At 39.0% G+C, this 17,426-nt stretch overlaps 2 protein-coding genes across 4 annotated transcripts in view; one reads left to right on the forward strand and one right to left on the reverse strand.

Moving 5' to 3' along the window:
- Nucleotides 1-2,403: 2,403 nt before the first annotated feature.
- Nucleotides 2,404-17,426, forward strand: part of LOC133516936 (uncharacterized protein KIAA0930 homolog) — a 92,612-nt gene continuing 77,589 nt past the window's right edge. The window contains exons 1-3 of one of the 2 annotated variants that reach the window (XM_061849999.1): nucleotides 2,404-3,049; nucleotides 8,199-8,359; nucleotides 15,745-15,927. In XM_061849999.1, coding sequence (XP_061705983.1) covers nucleotides 2,947-3,049; nucleotides 8,199-8,359; nucleotides 15,745-15,927 — 447 coding nt within the window. In that variant the 5' untranslated portion in view covers nucleotides 2,404-2,946. The remainder of the gene's footprint in view (nucleotides 3,050-8,198; nucleotides 8,360-15,744; nucleotides 15,928-17,426) is intronic. The other variant, XM_061850000.1, reaches the window with a different exon arrangement.
- The window catches only part of LOC133516931 (phosphatidylcholine:ceramide cholinephosphotransferase 2-like), a 196,811-nt gene continuing 192,104 nt past the window's right edge, over nucleotides 12,720-17,426 (reverse strand). For both annotated transcript variants that reach the window (XM_061849993.1, XM_061849994.1), the window contains exon 2: nucleotides 12,720-17,287. In XM_061849993.1, the coding sequence (XP_061705977.1) occupies nucleotides 15,969-17,287 (1,319 nt within the window). In that variant the 3' untranslated portion in view covers nucleotides 12,720-15,968. The remainder of the gene's footprint in view (nucleotides 17,288-17,426) is intronic.

Here is a 17,426-nt window from a genome sequence, read left to right on the forward strand (position 1 = left end):
GTTAAAAACCGCGGTTGCGAGTTTTTACTTTTTCATTAAAAATCTAACTTTTCTTTGAAGTTAGGTATTAAATCAATAATTTACGATATCATATAAGGTATATATGTGGTTACTTGGTTCTAGAAAGTAACAGGTAGGTTTTTTAACGCAGATTTTTTAAAGAAATTAAGCTTCCTAAATATTTGTATCAACCTCCAGGTCTGATGATTTCGAATCGGTAATAGGTAATGGAGTATGCGTAAATAATATCAGCTACGCCGACGATATGGTGCTGCTGAGTGCCTCTCCCTGTGGGCTCACTAAACTGATAGGTGTCTGTGAGCGGTACGCTAATAGTCACGGTTTAAAGTATAACGTTAGAAAGAGCGAATGTATGGTCTTTAGGGTTAGAAACAAATGCCCATGCGATGTCCCACCTATAAAATTAAACGGGGAGGTACTCACTGTGGTGTCACAATTTAAATATCTCGGACATATTGTGACTTCTGACCTTAAAGACGATACAGACATTGAACGCGAACGTAGAGCATTGTCTATTAGAGCAAATATGATCGATTGATCGCCCGTAGGTTCGCTAAATGCTCTAATCAGGTGAAGGTCACTCTTTTCAGGGCGTACTGTACTTCCCTATATACTAGCGGCCTATGGGCGGACTACACAGTAAGACGGTACAATTCTCTTCGTGTACAGTTCAATAACGCTCTCAGGGTGCTGATGGGGCTGCCGCGATACTGTAGTGCATCAGGGATGTTTGCCGAGGCGCGGGTGGACTGTTTCCACGCGACTATGCGCAAGCGTTGTACATCCCTGGTGCGCCGGATCCGCGCCAGTACCAACAGCATTCTGAGAATGATATCTGAACGGGTAGATTGTGTATATCTCAACCGCTGTTGTAGTTTGCACCTGAACCGGGATGTGAAATATCTACACTGACATCCTGACAACTGTATAGAATAGCGAAATTGTATGAAGTGACATTTTATCAAATTTGACATCTGTATTAATTAATAGCTATATTGAATGAAACATTTTAAAATTAATTTTATTTGTATTTATTTTTATTTCATCGAATTTTGTTTTTATTGTATTTTGTTTGATTTAGTTTCACTTCTTTTCAATTTCAATTAATTTATTTATTCTTAATCATCATTAATTTATTGACATTCCCATTATTGTGTATAGTACTAATCATATATTTTAAGATATACATTTTTTTTACTAACAATAATTGATCTCAGTTGGTCTCTCAATAAATGAAAATGAAATAGGGTTGTTTACAATTTTTTGAAACGCTTGTAATACGTTCTATATTAACCAAACGTTGCCCTAAAATTTAACTTTTACCCTAAAAACGGCTTTAAATATGTTAAATTAACAAAATATATTTTGACCCATGCTTTCGCGCCCAAAACGCTCTTTAAAAATTGTATGACGTCACAGTTTACGGTTTGACACATAACTATGTACATACCAAAGAGTAAAGTAATTATATAGGTACATACACACGTAACACCAAGGGCCTTGGTGCCTTGGTGCCTTGGTCCAAGGCCTCCCGTTGTCTATTCTCAGTACAGAATTTGATACTCAAGCCGTAGCCATTCAGGTGGTGGGCAAGCTGTGTATGCGTGCGTGTGGGTTTTTAAATGGTTTTTAACCAGCTAATAAAATATGTTTTCTGTAATAATGAGTTATTATATATCATAAAGTATTTATTATCCATTAGCATTTCTATGATGTTAATTTTTAGTGGCTTTAGTGCAGATATCGAAGCTTCAATTAATTGCCCACCACCAAAATGGCTACGGCTTGAGTATTAAATTTTGTGCGAGAACAGGGGGCCTACCGCGAAAACCGAAATTCGCAAATTGCAAGGATCTTTCTCTTTTACTCTTAGTAAGGCGTAATAAGAGTGACAGAGAAAAATGGCCGCAATTGACGAATTTCGATTTTCCCGGTAGCCGCCCAGACCTATATACTTACTTTACTCTTTGGAACAGACAACGGGGGGCCTACCGCAAAAACCGAAAAACGTATATTGTGGGGATCTTTTTCTTTTACTCTTACTAAGACGTAATTAGAATGACAGAGAAAAATGCCTGCAATGACGAACTTCGATTTTCGCGGTTATAGCCCAGTGTCAAAGCGTGAGTTGTGACGTCATTACAATCTTCAATGTCGTTTCGACTTCGGTCATGTAACTTGTGAAAGATATTTTAAATTCAATATTTACAAAAATATGGTCATTAGAGGTCCACTAAAGGTAGTTTAACATGTTCTTATAATCCAAAAGAATTTATTGGAATACAATAGGGTTGTGTCCAATTTTTTGAAACGCTCGTATTACCTTCCTTAGGATAACCTAAGGAAATTCCTGAAAGTTAACGGTTTCAGCGTTATGACTAATGATAATATGACTATCATTACATTATAACTTTCGATAATTATGCGAAAGAAAGGGATTCGATTGTATTCTTTGATATCAATAAAATCGCAATATTCGTAACCTTCTGTAAAGCCCGTGACCACAAGAAAAAAATAAACGTCAAAGTTTTCCTAGTCTATGGAATGTTGTGTTGGTTGTTTTGTGATCGATTTCCCCGCATTTTTCAGTTTATTATGCATTTGGAGGGCTAAACGATTTCTCCCCTCAAATCGGTCCTCGCCCCCAACGGGGCTCAAGGGGTGGCTAGATAAAACGCGTCGTCTAACTTGACTCATATTAATGAAACATAGTGAATTTTCATTTCGCGTAAAATAATTTAAAATGATGGGATTTTTTAAAGAAGGATCTAGGACGTATTTGATGGTTTGATCGGTATTCAACAATAACCGGTCATGGTTTCAGGATATTTAAACTATTCTGTCAGCAAATTTGTCATATGTGCGGCTGTGTTGACACATGTAGTGTAGTATTTATTTGTGGGCGGCGCGGGCGCGGGCGCGGATATGGCTCTGGGCGCCGCGGTGCAGAGCCCCAGCATGCTGGAATTGCTGCTTGAGGAGATCAACTTCCAGCGTACCAAGGAGATGCGCCAGCTCATGAAGGATGGTGAGTTGCTGCTGCTATTTTTTAAGGAAGGTTTAGCTTACTGAAGTTTGCATATAGAGTTGGAGCAAATTATTCTATCATTAGCCTCCTGCTATGGACCTTTACTTCATTAGTCATCGAGATAGGCCTAAACGCCCCAAAAAGAAGGCAAAATATCATCATCATCTTTCTAGTGTTGACCCTTAATTTTTACCAGGGCTCATTCACTTGGCTCGGCTATTAAGGTAAAAATTATTTGTTTGTCTATGTCAACTATTTTTGATATTTTGTTAGAAACATACAATGCTAATGCTAATTTAGTAGAGCTTTGCTAAGTTTTGCAAAAGAATACTGGGATGTGGGTTCAAATTTAAGTAACAAGTATCTGACCGTGAGTGAGTATTCAAATCTCGATTCGAATCTAATGTTTATTCACACCACAGGTAGTGTGCACTCATACTACAGTGAAAATATTGTAGAAGTGGGGTTGGCAACTGTCACAGGTTTTTATAGATGGCGCCGGCATAGTTTTTATCTGTCTCTAGTTTTGTTCTGTGAGAGCTTGAGCAGTTTTCATTGTTTTAGGGAAATTAAAACTTAATGATTTTTCTCAAAATATGTATACTGCATTGCTTGTGCTTGAGAGAGTCGCCGGTAAATGATTTTCGTACAAAAAACATTGATGGCCTAGAGAGACAAAGTGACCAGACCAGAAGCGCGTTCAAGCTTCACATGCCACACCAGACATTGAAATTGTCAAATTTAGTTTGAAATTTTGAGATTGACATTTTGAAGACCGGGTGTGGCACAGACCTTTAAGTATGAGTGTGAACTAGGTTATATATAAGTGAGTAAAAATGTAGACAATAGTAGGCATTAACTGATAGTATTGTACAAAGTTAGCCCATATTTTATACCTGCCTAGGCCGACTGCTATAATTATCCCCTCCCTCCGTAGTAATTAAAGAAACAGGGCAAGAAGACACCGCTTGTACAATGGGCTGTGCTCTGCCGCTCACCGGCAGGGTGTTCATCCTCACACCTTAGAACCTAAATGGTTGCGTACTGTGCCGTTCAAGAGGAATTTCCTCCCCCGGAATTGGGTTGGGCTGGTAGTAGTGTTGTGGGGTTGAGAACATTTATTTCAATTTTTTAGGTGTACAATACAAGCCTTTTCTTAACATATTGCAACATAGACCTATGTTTTTGATGCATATCTGCCTATGTAATTTGTGCTATAGGATGAATTTTAATGATTGTGGTGGCTGTCCATATCTTTACGACCAGTCTGGCCAAGTGGGTAGTGATCCTGCCTATGAAGCAGATTGATCCTGGGTTCGAATCCCAGTAAGGGTATTTATTTATTTAAACTTTATTGCACAAAATATATACAACAATGTACAAATGGCGGACATAATGCCAAATGGCGTTCTCTACCAGTCTGCAGAGAGAGAGAGAGAGAGAGAGAGAGAGAAAAAAAGTCAATGAATTAATAAGAAAATTTAATTTAGTTTTATTTGTGTGATGAGTACAGATATTTGTTCCTGAGTACAGATATACAGAGCTGAGCTGATATGCTAAGTACCCCCAACACAACAAAAACCCCCAAAAAACAATAAAAAGAAGGCTTTTTTGGCTTACAGTGGGATTTAGTCAGTTTGTGTAAGAATGTTGCTGTAATATTAGTGTTCCATACAAAACTTTGTTCACGGAACACTTATGGAATCACTTTGGTTTTGCAAATTGGTTATATGCAATTTATTATTATATCCACCTAGATAAGCTTGCATGTTATGGGCATGATTTGTTTATTACAAAATGTGTGGCTGGTGACAAAAAACTTTTGCAGCATTCATGGTACTTAAATGTCCATATTTTCCATATAAGACTCTGCTTCTACTACAGAAATCATTTTGTTAAAAGGAAACTCAATTTTAATATATTCATCGAAAAGAAGAAGCTGCTTATGTTGGGTAGTTAATTTATGCATTGGTATTATTATGTCGATTCACCCGGGCGACCAAGTTGCAGGCCACTAAGCATTATTTTTCACTAACTTTCGAGATTGAGTGCAGGAGCGGGGAGCGATTAAAGAAATTAGAACCATCTTTTTAGGGTTCCGTACCTTGAAAGGAAAAAACGGAACCCTTATAGGATCACTTTGTTGTCCGTCCGTCCGTCCGTCCGTCTGTCTGTCGGTGAAGACCCTTTTTCTCAGGAACACGTGGAGGTATAAAGCTGGAATTTATATCAAATACTCAGGTCTACTGTCCCTTGGAGCTGTGAAAAAATTAAACTTCTAAGCCAACGCAATCAAAAGATACAGCCGTTTATGCCGCAAATATCTGCAAGTTTTCGACACTCGCAAGGGAATCAAAACCTACAGGGTACTTCCCGTGAACTCAGAAGCTTGAAATGTGGTACGAAGAAACGTCTTATAGCACAATAAAGGAAAATTTGCGAAAGCCGTAAAATTTTACTATTTTTAGTTACATCATATAATAATATATACCTACAGGTTTGTACGGAACCCTCGGTGCGCGAGTCCGACTCACACTTTGCCGGTTTTTTAGTAACTATGTAGGTATGCTACCAATTTGGAAAATTATTTTTTGTCTGAAATCATATATATACATACATAGTTACAAGTTGGTTACATTTTTGTCAGAATCCGATTCTGGTGATCAAATCCATGAGGATTTAATTTTGCTCAACAAAACAAGCATTTGCAATAATTGCAATAAAAAAGTAATTCTTAAATACGGTGACATATCAAACATTAGACAGACAGGTTAGGCATCGAAGGCAGAGACCTATTCGGCATTCAGCCACGAGCCCACGATTGAAAATTATGTAAAATCTGTCTCTCTTGTGTCAGCATTAGTGTATAAGTGAATAAGTTAATAGCTCGTAAAAACAAGTTTTGAATTAGTAAAGAGGATTTTTAAATTTTAATATTAGCGCCATCTATATTTTTTGTGTAGTGACAGCGCCAAGCGCGACAAGTTGTATTCCTTGTAGTCTTGTATCGCGCCCAAACTTGTCGTATTTAACGTAGAGATGGCGCTGCCGTCGGAAGTTGTGCTTTTCGCGTCGTGATTATGGAGTGTGGAATTAAGAGGAGTGGCATCTCTTATGGTAGAACTGTTGCAAAAGTGTCCAGCTGTCAGCTATAAATAATAGTTCCAAATCTCTCCAGAGTAGCTAAGAACCCAGGCGTCATTGACGGAGTGAATTGCGCTGTCTATGATTTGATTTTTTTGTTCAAGTACTCTAGGTATTGTAGCGCCACCTATTTAAAGTTTTTTGATGACACTTTTTGGTACATGGAGATTTCGTTCCTTATCTCCACCTTCCGTAGTCGTGATCGTGACCTCGCATACCCGGACTGCACGTACATACAATACAAATACTCTTTATTGCACACCTCAATACAGGAACAATACAAAGAATACAGCTCATTAAGAAGAGGTAAACAACTGGCACATACCTAGTTAGGAGCAAAGAGAATTTGAAATGGAGATGGATTGTGAAATTTGTGAAAGTAAACTTTGTAGCCACAGTACGTTTACTGCAATCTTTCGACACATGATTAAAACTTTTATATCACCATTTGATTTTGTATGGCGGCATCTTTTCGAGCGATGACCATTAGCTCGGTAAGATGGCGCCACTTTTTGATATTTAAGAAATTTAACACATATCAGTGAAAGAATAAGGATAAAAGTCTAATGGCGTTCTAAAAGTTTTAATCATGTGTCGAAAGATGGCAGTAAATTTGCAGTAAATGAATAGGGCGCCATTGCAGTCGGAAAGTAGCAAACAGAGCTCTATGGCAAAAACACAAACGCATCGAACGAATTTAAGGCTGCACCCCACACCAACGACATCGACATCGCGTGTGCCGGCCGGCGGAGGGTATACTATACCCCTCACCGAACCATCCGCTGCAAAAGATCGAGCGCGCAGAACTATGCGTTTGTAACGGCTATAACGAGATGATAATACTTACTTATATTAAATATATGTAGTCAGTGAGAAGATATAAAAAAAATAAACTTAGTACTTATTATCGTCCTCTTTCTCCAATTTTGCCATGTGGTGTTCCTTAAGTACTTCTAATCTTTGTCGTAAATGTCTTGTTCTTGTAATTTTTGCGCAATTTCCTTCCACTTTAGGACCTCCGTGTCAAATTTTAGCTTGTCATCAAATTTTCCAAAAAGTATCGCTTTAATTTAAAATAGTTTTTTTTAGTAATGCCCATTTTTATATTTTAAAATACTAGTAGTGATTAATCACTAGATAGATAGAACAAATTGATAATGATTTTGGTGCGTGAATACCGAGGTAAATCATTCAGTAGTTTTACTCTAATAAGTTAAAGGCGAAGGAATATCCATTCATCCAGAGATACTGTTACAGCCAACAAAACTTACCTACAGCTTGGCAAAAAAGATTAGAAATTAAAATGTGGCGACACTGTTGTGTCGTCTCGTTTTCTTATATAATTTGGTTTGAAAGGGAAGACACCACAGAGTTGCCACTTTTTAATTTCTACTCTTTTGCCAATCTGTACGTCCTTTAGCCGTGAATATTGTACTATGGCAACCCCACTTTGTCAGTAGAAAAATGCCCTTCGCGCCTATACACTTTTTTAAATTTGCCTTTTTTTCTACTGACTATTTTCTACTGTTTTTTTTTTAACACCTTGACTTGTGTTTTTAAGTGGGCATACATACCTACGGATTACGGAGTGATCTTTTAAAAGTGAGAACAAAAAGTTGACAGTTCCGAACAACTGACAGGCCGATACCGTCCGGCGGACTGTTAATCAGTGGCCCCTTTTGGACCGACCGTCCGCTCCTATTACTGTGGATTAGGCTATGGCGAGGTTTTCCCGCGAGGGGCTACAGTATGAGGTTCTTCAAAAAAGGAGTGTACAGGTTTTTAAAGGGTCGGCAACGGGCATGTAACACCTTTGTAGTTGCAGGCGTCCATAGGCTACGGTGACTGCTCAACATCAGGCGTGTCTTTTGCTTGTTTGCCACCGACGTGATATTTGAAAAAAAAAACTACTATGAAGTAGACCTTTTTTAGTTTTCCGTACCTCAAAAGGAACTATTATTTTAGTTATATTATTTAATACTATACCTTACCCGTTCTTCCGCAGAGTCTGGTTTCGTGGTTCTACAAGGCACGACGTACTGGACGGACCTCTTCGTGCGTCACTTCCTCTTCCAAGAGGAGCGCTCGATCGACTGCGACGACCTTCTATTCTTCGTGCGCAAGCGGCACGTCAAGGGATCCTCGCGGTACCTGCCCAAGTACGAGGTATGCAACTAGAGGGACAAATGGGGTACCTATTCCTCTCCCAAATATGAGGTATCTAAGCGTCTTTCTGCAGGAACCGACTATTCGACGGCACTTCCCTGGCACTGAGGGCCTACCCGCGAACCATTATTTCGTTCCTTCGTCTATATGCTTCTCTATCACTCGAATATGCAAGAGTAACAGAGATGCAGATATAATTTCGATTTTAGATTTTCGCGTTAGGTTCTCTGGGAGCCTTGCCAAGATATCAATTAAACATCGACAACAAGCGGCCACACACTCTCGGTTCGTATTAGTCGTCAGGCCGAAACCTAAAATTGAACTGATAGTGTGCGACCTTTTGCGATTACCTGGCAAACTAATATTATTAGACGAACTAGTAAAGGGGTCTCTTTAAGATGAAAGTAAACGACCGCTCGAAAACCGCTTTTCCATACAAACGTACTCTCATTTTTCCATTCTATGAACCATAGAAATGCTCAGTTTGTAGCAGATGTAGTTCCCACGTTTGTATGGAGAAGCGATCGTCCACTACCCAGCCCAGGCACCCGTACCAACCACTTGTCTGCTTGTCCAAAACACCTACTCTTCTGCTCTGCTGCTCATTAAGATGGTTTTAGCAAGCTCTTAAGAGAATAGAGGACGCCTGGATGTAGCTATTGTAGTCCCCCTTTTCCTCCCTGGATATTTACATTATGGAAAATATTTTAAGAGCCCGGTATCGATTTTAGAGCAAAAATTTAAAATTGATAGATTTAACCGTTTAAATTGTACACCTTTTGTTACGTAATATAATATCTAAATAACAAGTATTGATTTCTATTTTGACAGTTTTGTGACTAAAATCGATAATGGCCTCTTAACCATAAATGTATACTTAAGGCATAGATGCCTAGTCCGTACATCCCCAGTGAAGCCACTTCAACTGCGACTCGCACTCGTTCGAACGGCCCTCACAGTACTCAAGGTCGAGTCGGTTTATGTACACCTCCCGTAGGGTTTGAGATCCGGATATCCGTCAAATATAGGATCCGGATCCAACGAGTCATAGGATCCGGATATTTCGGATATTACGGATCCGTTAAATATGGTCATAGACATCGAATGAAATTTATGAATGATTTCATACCACTTTGTCATTTTAATACAGTATTTTCATATATTTAATCAATTCAAATACTAACGCACATCAATTATGATAGGTATATCACGTGACGCAGTAACTTCATAAAATGAATGCGAATGTTGCTTAATCTAAATAGTAGTAACAGTAACTGTTTTTGAAACTAGCTATTTTGCTTTCGGCACAAATTCCATAACGTAGGATATGAAAATCCGACCAAAATAACATTTTAAGATAACGGTAATGAATAGTGAATTATCTTTCTTACTCTGGTAATTATTTCATTTTTAGGTCTGAGATACAGAAAGCGCATAAGGTCGGATTTCATGATTTTCCTGATTTTCGTGAAACATAAAGCATTGTTTTCACACTCGTCTTTTTCCATACGATTGCTTCTCAATTGTTTCGATTTTGGGAGTTGGCTTTACTTTGAGACTTATGCATCTAAAATGTTGTTACATTATGAGGTGTTTATTAGATACAATACTACGATTCGAATCTGAACTTAACACTTTATTCCTAAAATAATCAAAGTATTGAGTGTAAGTAAGTTAATACGACTTTGTCTCCCTTTCACTGTTCAATTGGGAGAAAAAAAATCGAGTCTAATAAATTTAGCATAAATACCGCCTTTTTAAATATTATCAAAGGTATTACGGCGTTTTTAATTATCCAACTTATCCAAAATAGAAGGTAAAAAGGATTTTCTCAATAAAAAAGACTGGTATGTCTAGCCCACATAGTACGTGAAATAATGGCAAACAAAAGAGCCAATTTTGTTTTGGCTCTCCTGAGAAGTTAACTTTTTTCAAATCCGACTGGAATTCGAGGCGAGAATTAGTATTGTTTACAGTAATTCAGTAGTCTTTGGGTCGTCTACTTAGAATGTCATTGCAGTGTTTGTGAGTGTTGTTATCACTGATTTTGTTTGTGTACATATTATTTTGTAAATGCGGACTGAAAAAATAAGATATTTATTCTAAGCAATTTACCTCTATTTAACGACCATTTTTCAAAGGTACAAAAAGTAAGCTTTTCTTATGTGATTTTATCAAACCGGCATATAAAATATTAATACATGTTTGACAAATTTGTCGTTTAAGGAGTAAATGTAACTTTTACTCCATTTACATATTATTTTGTGACTATAACTTAATTTTTGACTAAAAATAGTCTGTTTTTGGCCGAATCCTCCTAGACAGTAACCTTTGTTTATACAGATTCGTATTATCCGAATTATCCGGATCCGTCAAATTTAAATATCCGAAATATCCGGATCCGAAAAATTGACGGATATTGCAAACCTTAACCTCCCGGTTGTAAATTAAAACATACTGGAAAGATGGCGGTTTGTGCGGTGCACGGGTGTCGGAACTTTATTTAGTGATAAATAAAAACAAATCGCCTGGTATTACATTTCACGCGTAAGTATCGAGTTTAATATGATATTTTTACGTAATTGTGAATACAGAAATCCAAACTTTCGTCAGCTGCCATTACTTATAAATCTTGCCAGTAATATGAATCCTTTTTCTCCAAAGAAGGCATGACGTTTACGTTCTAAAATAAATACGCTTACTTTAAATTTCTTGTATTATTATAGAAAATTATATTTCTCATTATTTCATTTCAAAGTATGTCTATATCCAACAGAGTCGGCTCGTGAGGTATCTCACTTTTTGTAAATAAGTATAGAAATTTATTCGAGTATAGTATCTTTTGCACATTTGTAAAATAAAATAAAGAAGTAACTTATTTAAAACCTATTGCCCAAAATCAGGCGTGGCTTACCCCGCGATTTCGTCGCGCCACTCTTAATACATGCGGTCCACGTCCACACCAATTTTGACAAAACTACCGATTGCATTACTGCCTTACTGTGGCAGTAATGTCACGCTGCAATACTGCTACTGACTGAGATATTACTGCCGACTGCATTACTACCGCAATGTCAATTTTCCTGGCAGAGACATCGTTTTGACACTCGCAACAATAAGGCTGGCAATAAGTTGCGTAAAAATATTATCTATGATGTTAATATCCACAGAAGAAAAAAAGAGGACTACGTTTGTATGGAAAAGCGGTGACGTGCTTGAGTGACTTCGTCTCCTTTCGTCTTAAGAGTCTCCGGCAAGCTCGGCCGAATTTCACCCTCCCATACAAACGGAGTTTCGTTCTCATTTTAAAACTACGCGTTGGATTGTAATGAAACTTTGCACATACAATGATATGAGGTATATCTAGGGCTGAAATTAGTTTATATTGTTCAACCTTCTAAACAAACGAAATGGAGCAAAAACATGTTTTGTATGAGAATCTTAAATTCGGTGTATTTTTTTAACTATGGTATCTAAGGCTACATAAACTAATATACCTTATACAGGCATATACCTTATCCTATTGTAAGTACAAAGTATCAGAGCAATCTAGCTAGTCGTTTTAAAATGAGATATTGATGGAGTACGGAGAACCGAGCTTGCTGGGGACCCTCAATGATGTTTTGTTTGTCTCTATAATTCGACTGATGGTAATGGTACCATAACGTTTCAATATCACCGAAGTAGATACACAAAATTTCAGCTCTATCGGAAACCAGGCCCCTCTTTCACCACATTTACCTATTTGCTGTGGATACAAGTACGGCTACCACTAGTTAGACACTGATATATTCGCTAGCACGAGTTACGCAGACGTTAGTGAATATGTCAGCTTGACCCTGCTAAAGGCAGTCTTGGTAAGGCTACAGCAATATACGGTAAATTAGCTACATGTATGATTTTTTTGGTAAATGTCAATCGATTCTACTTCTCGTGAGATTCAAATGTAGTTATCTAATAATCTATTGAGCCCCTGAAACTCCCAATTTGCAAAAATAAATCGACCCATATTGAGTCATAGCACGCAGAGGTGCGAAAAATGTATGGCAGTGTATAGAGTTTTTTCCGTTATAACATAAGGAATCTAATAAATGTTTAATAAACATTTAGGCAATAAAAAATATTTAAAAATGTTACAAAAAATATCGGATTTTCAAATTTTTGCTTTAATTTCGTGTTGTTAAACGTGCTTATTGGAAAATCATTATAAAATATCTTTCATGCATGTAGCCAAGGACAGGTGCCAAAATTTGTCAAGTCGGTGTAATAGGCGTCAAGAAGTAGGATACAAAGTAACTTGTAAGATTTTATTACGAACAGACGTCCGGGGAAGGTGAAAGTAAATAAAAGCTAGTATGAATCGACTTGTATGTAGTTAATATTAAAAACCAAAATATACAACAATATTGATTTCTTTAGGTACGTTGAAATTAGTACATCGTGCAACGTCGAGGGTGAGAGTATTATTACAAACTAGTCTAATAAAATAAAATATTTCATGACACGAGCTATGTACAATGTTTTCATCAGTTCATCACACTTGCAAGTAGGTAAATTGTGTGTTTATACATAATGTATTTATACATACATACTGACATTTTTACACACATATAAAAGTTATCCCTCTTTTTTTTAACGTAGCAGAGGCGGTAGATATTAAGGCAAAGAGTTGTGTATGCCATGTGACCACGGTAAAGAATAGCGTAGAAAATAGAAATATTATAAAAATGTTGAACTGCTTTTAACTAAATTAGTGACAATGAACTTGTGAAATCATAAATATTCACACCGATATCCAGAATTAGGAAAAGTTGGTGAACAGAGCAGTTTACAAAATGTATTTTTGATTCTGACGTAATTATGTTAAAAAAGTAATTGAAAAGACATGAAATCGCGTAAAGGAAAATAATTTATTCATATACTTAAAAGGTAGTAAACGATAACAATCTAATCTCACGAAATACACATACGCAGCTGTCAGTTTACGTTTCTATTCGAGATAAAATAATTTTTCACCACACCAGCTGGTAAAGGCTATCTTGATACTTCAAAAACTGATGAGAAAGTTGCATTTTATCCACGAGAGTTCCCTATGGAATAGCCCATTTATCATAGATAGTCTAAATCTTGACTAGAAAGTACGGCTTGTTGTAGACCTGAACCAATAGTCTAACAATGTTCTAGTGCTACTCTTTCCGATTTTCTAAGATTAAGTCCACCGAAGCTTTATTATACGAGTAGCGTACTTCTTGTATCTTTCGATCTTACAACAGCGGACACGCAATTATTAGGTTCTATACACTTTTACTTTCCACTCGCTGGTTGGTTGACACCCAACGCACCAAATTAAAAAATTAATGTACTAGTGCTCTGAATTCTTTTAAGAATAATACAGGTTGTTTATAGATCTCGTCGCGTAAAGCTCTTTTAAGCGTTAAAATTAAATGCCATCAGTTATTTATTTCAATAAAAAAAATACAAAGAGGCGGGGGATTAATATGATGTCTACGTAATTTTTTGAGACGATAGAATTAATTATATTAGTTATGTTGTTAAAACGAATAATTCAAGTGAAACATACGAAAATTAAAGCGACGGCAAGATTGGTAGTTTTGAATTGGCTACTTGACAGTTTTTTGTAAATAATGTCAATCGATCTTGATTTTCCTGAGGATCAAATGTCTATATAGGACTCATGGCGTTTAAGCAACACAAAGGTCTGAAATGAGAGTTAAAGTCTGACGCTCGCACTCGACGATTGGAACGGCTCTAACAAAATGATATTGTAAAGTGACGTCACATTACATTAGTCTGTCCTTAATGTATGGAAGATCACGAAAATTGTTACTTTGACCCTGAAATATTGCGTTTATGTTTATAGTTGTCATACAATTTTCTTTTTGAAAGTAAAAAAATATTTTTTACAGTACATATGGGGCTACTTTATAGCACTAGTGCGAGAAGTAGCATATTACGTTACTGTGTCGAACATTTAAAGGGCCATATGTACTGTAAAACGTTGTACGATACATGTGCGAATAGGTAATTCGCAACTCGTGTCGATTTAAAACACTCCCTTCGGTCGTGTTTTAATTTATCGCCACTCGTTTCGAATTTCCTATTTTTCGCACTTGTATCGTAATGTACTATTTTTTAGACAACTGTTTTTTTTCTAATCTCAATATGTCTTTTTAAATTCCACTTTTTTATAATGGAAGGCTCATTTTCTATCCATTTAGCTAAATTCTGTAGCCAATTTTAAGTTAAAATAGGTTAGAATATGAAATTGTCGTCTCTCGAAAAATGATAATAATTATACTAAATATAAAATATATAAATAAATTTCCTCAGTAGTTGTGAAAAAGCACTTTGTAATGACTCGGCCGAAAGAATTCAAACTAACTTGTCCATCTACCTATATTGGTTACTTTCTAGCATATCAATAATATACTATTTTACGAGCAAGTGTGATGAAAAAATTATATGCAAATAAATAGCCTTTAAAATTCGTCGTCGGTCATTCCAGAGTCTGGTTTTGTTTTATCGGCCGCTATCGCTGGTAGGTACAGCACAAATATGTGCTGGATTGTGAAACCATGATTTGTTTACGGCGCAGGATTTCATTACAACAATGAAATATTGACGATTAAATTAATCAGATTGCGATCATATGTACTTCTTTGGGTTGCGTTTAAAGGTTCTTTATATTTTTTTGAAATACTCGTGCCATTATTTCTACAGACGTGTGGATTCTGATCGGAATAGATAGTTTGTCCTGGCTATTGCTTATCAATTTGTTATTATTGTATATGCTATTTTGCTCTAAAAATGCGTTTTGTAGATAGTATACTAGTTTGTGACTTTCGGCAGCGATGTCTCGCTGATATATTTCTAGTATAGCACCATTTGGATGAAGTTACAAAATTCTATTAGATTCTTTGGAAATACAAAAAGTAGCTTTAAACAACAGTATGTATTCTATTTTATACAATATAAAAATAGTATTTCTTATAATAGGCTTCTCATTATGCTATGTATGTACTTAGCGGTGCAAGCCGCTCATGCATCCTCGGAAACATTCCAAATCACAGTACAATTGGTTACTAAATATCGCGTCCTTCCCACACTTGGCGCTCCATAACCACTTATAAAAGTTATAATTTAAATATAACAAAAAGATTTATATGTATTTATCAACAGATGGCTGTTCATAATTGATCGTCCGAACGATAATAGTCCTCGGTAAATAAAAATCTTATTCTATTCAACAATAAAAGCATTCGAGTTTATAGAACAGTTTGCACTAAACATTTAGGAAAACTCACTTATCGGTTATCACATAGGACATTTGTCCGACCCCGTCTGTCACGGCCTGTTTGTTGCAGACGGACGTGGAGGTGTTCCGCAAGGACTCGAAGAAGCTACCCATCGGCGACCCGGAGATCGACTGGGAGGAGACAGTGTACCTGAACCTGATCGTGCACCAGTTCGACTACACGCTGACGCTGGCCGTGTGCACGCGCACCAGCCCCAAGGAGCTGCAGGTGTTACGCCGGCACTCGCAGAAGGTGCGTCACACGCGCTCGGGCGGCGGTGCGCCCTCCCGTCACTAGCTGAGCCGGCTGAACAGCTTACTGCGCGGCCACGGCAGCGGCCAGTCGTAGCGCCGCGGCACCGGCCCGCGCACGTTGCGCTCTAGGTATGTGAACAGCCAGTACCACCACTCGCGCTGAATCATGTATTGGCCCGGCCCGTGCCGATGCGGCGTCACCAGCAGCGAGTGGAACGTCCAGAACAGCCGTGTTGTCACATAGTACGCGATTATCACGTCCACGGTGTAGTGGCCGTGCGCCAGCAGCACGAACACCACGCCCAGCACCGCCGCACCCCACAGGCCCCAGTGCACGGGCCATAGCTTCCGCGGTGAGTACTCTGCCACGATCAAATACGACAGCACCAGCACCATCGTGTGCCCCGAGTAGATGAAGTCCCCGCAGAATGTGTGCTTGCCGTTGATGGACAGCCCGAACCCAGAGATGAGGTAGAACATGCGCTTCACCACCATCAGTGGCGTCGTGCTGTTGCTCTTCGGGCTGCAGAAATACGTTGTGCTCGACATCGGCAGCACCGTCACGAACATGGTTACCGAGCGGTAAAGGTACAGCAGCCCGATGATGAAGAAACACCGCCGCGCGACGATGAAGCGGTGCTTGTGAAACACCACCACCAGCATGGCGACCGTCGTCGACAGCATGATGAGGTACTCGGAGACGGCGAGGCACCAGTCCCGGGCCGCCACGTTGTCGAGCCAGATGTCCGGCAGCGGCGGCGTCGTGTTGCGGTCCGGTACCCTCTCGTGTACCAGCGACAGCGACATCATGTTGACGCACACGCATAAAAACAAGAAGAAAAAGGAAATTATCGTTTTCCATATCTCTTTAGGGTAGCGCTCCTCGCGCGCGCCTGGCGGGATCTCCACGATGAAGTCACCGCGGGCCGGGGAGTGCTCCTGGTCGGGGTCGGACTCGTCGGTGCCGGGCGCTGGCGCGTCCGTCTTAGCGGCGCGCGCCAGCAGCGGCTGGCGCTGCATCAACTCCGCCTGGTTGGGCATCTCGGGGTTCGCACTCGGCCGCTCGCCCTCGGTTCGAGAGGCGTTGTTGTTCAGGTCATTCCGCTTCAGGCGCTCAAAGTTGATGCCTTTGATTTCTTCGTGGGCGGTGTGTTGCGCTATGTCGACGTCAACATCGCTGGGCGGCGGCGGATCCACGGGCGGCGCTAGCTGCTTATCGGGCAGCTCATTGGCGAGGTAGACGCGCACGGACTCGACGAGCGGCTCGGCGAGGTTGATCTGCTTGGGCGGCGGCGGCTCCTTGTCCGGGGAGCGGGCCGAGATCGTCATCCACTCGCCATTGGGCTGCTGGATCGAGCCTGAAATTGAAAAACAACATGGTTAATCACCGGAAGCATAATTCAGTTGCGAGCGCAATGAATCAGTTGCGTCGGTTGCATTATTCCGAGCGCCTTTCGAAATTGTACGACGCTCTAAACTGGAATCCTACATTGTATC

This window comes from Cydia pomonella, chromosome 4 (genome assembly GCF_033807575.1).
Source record: "Cydia pomonella isolate Wapato2018A chromosome 4, ilCydPomo1, whole genome shotgun sequence".
Taxonomy (NCBI): domain Eukaryota; kingdom Metazoa; phylum Arthropoda; class Insecta; order Lepidoptera; family Tortricidae; genus Cydia; species Cydia pomonella.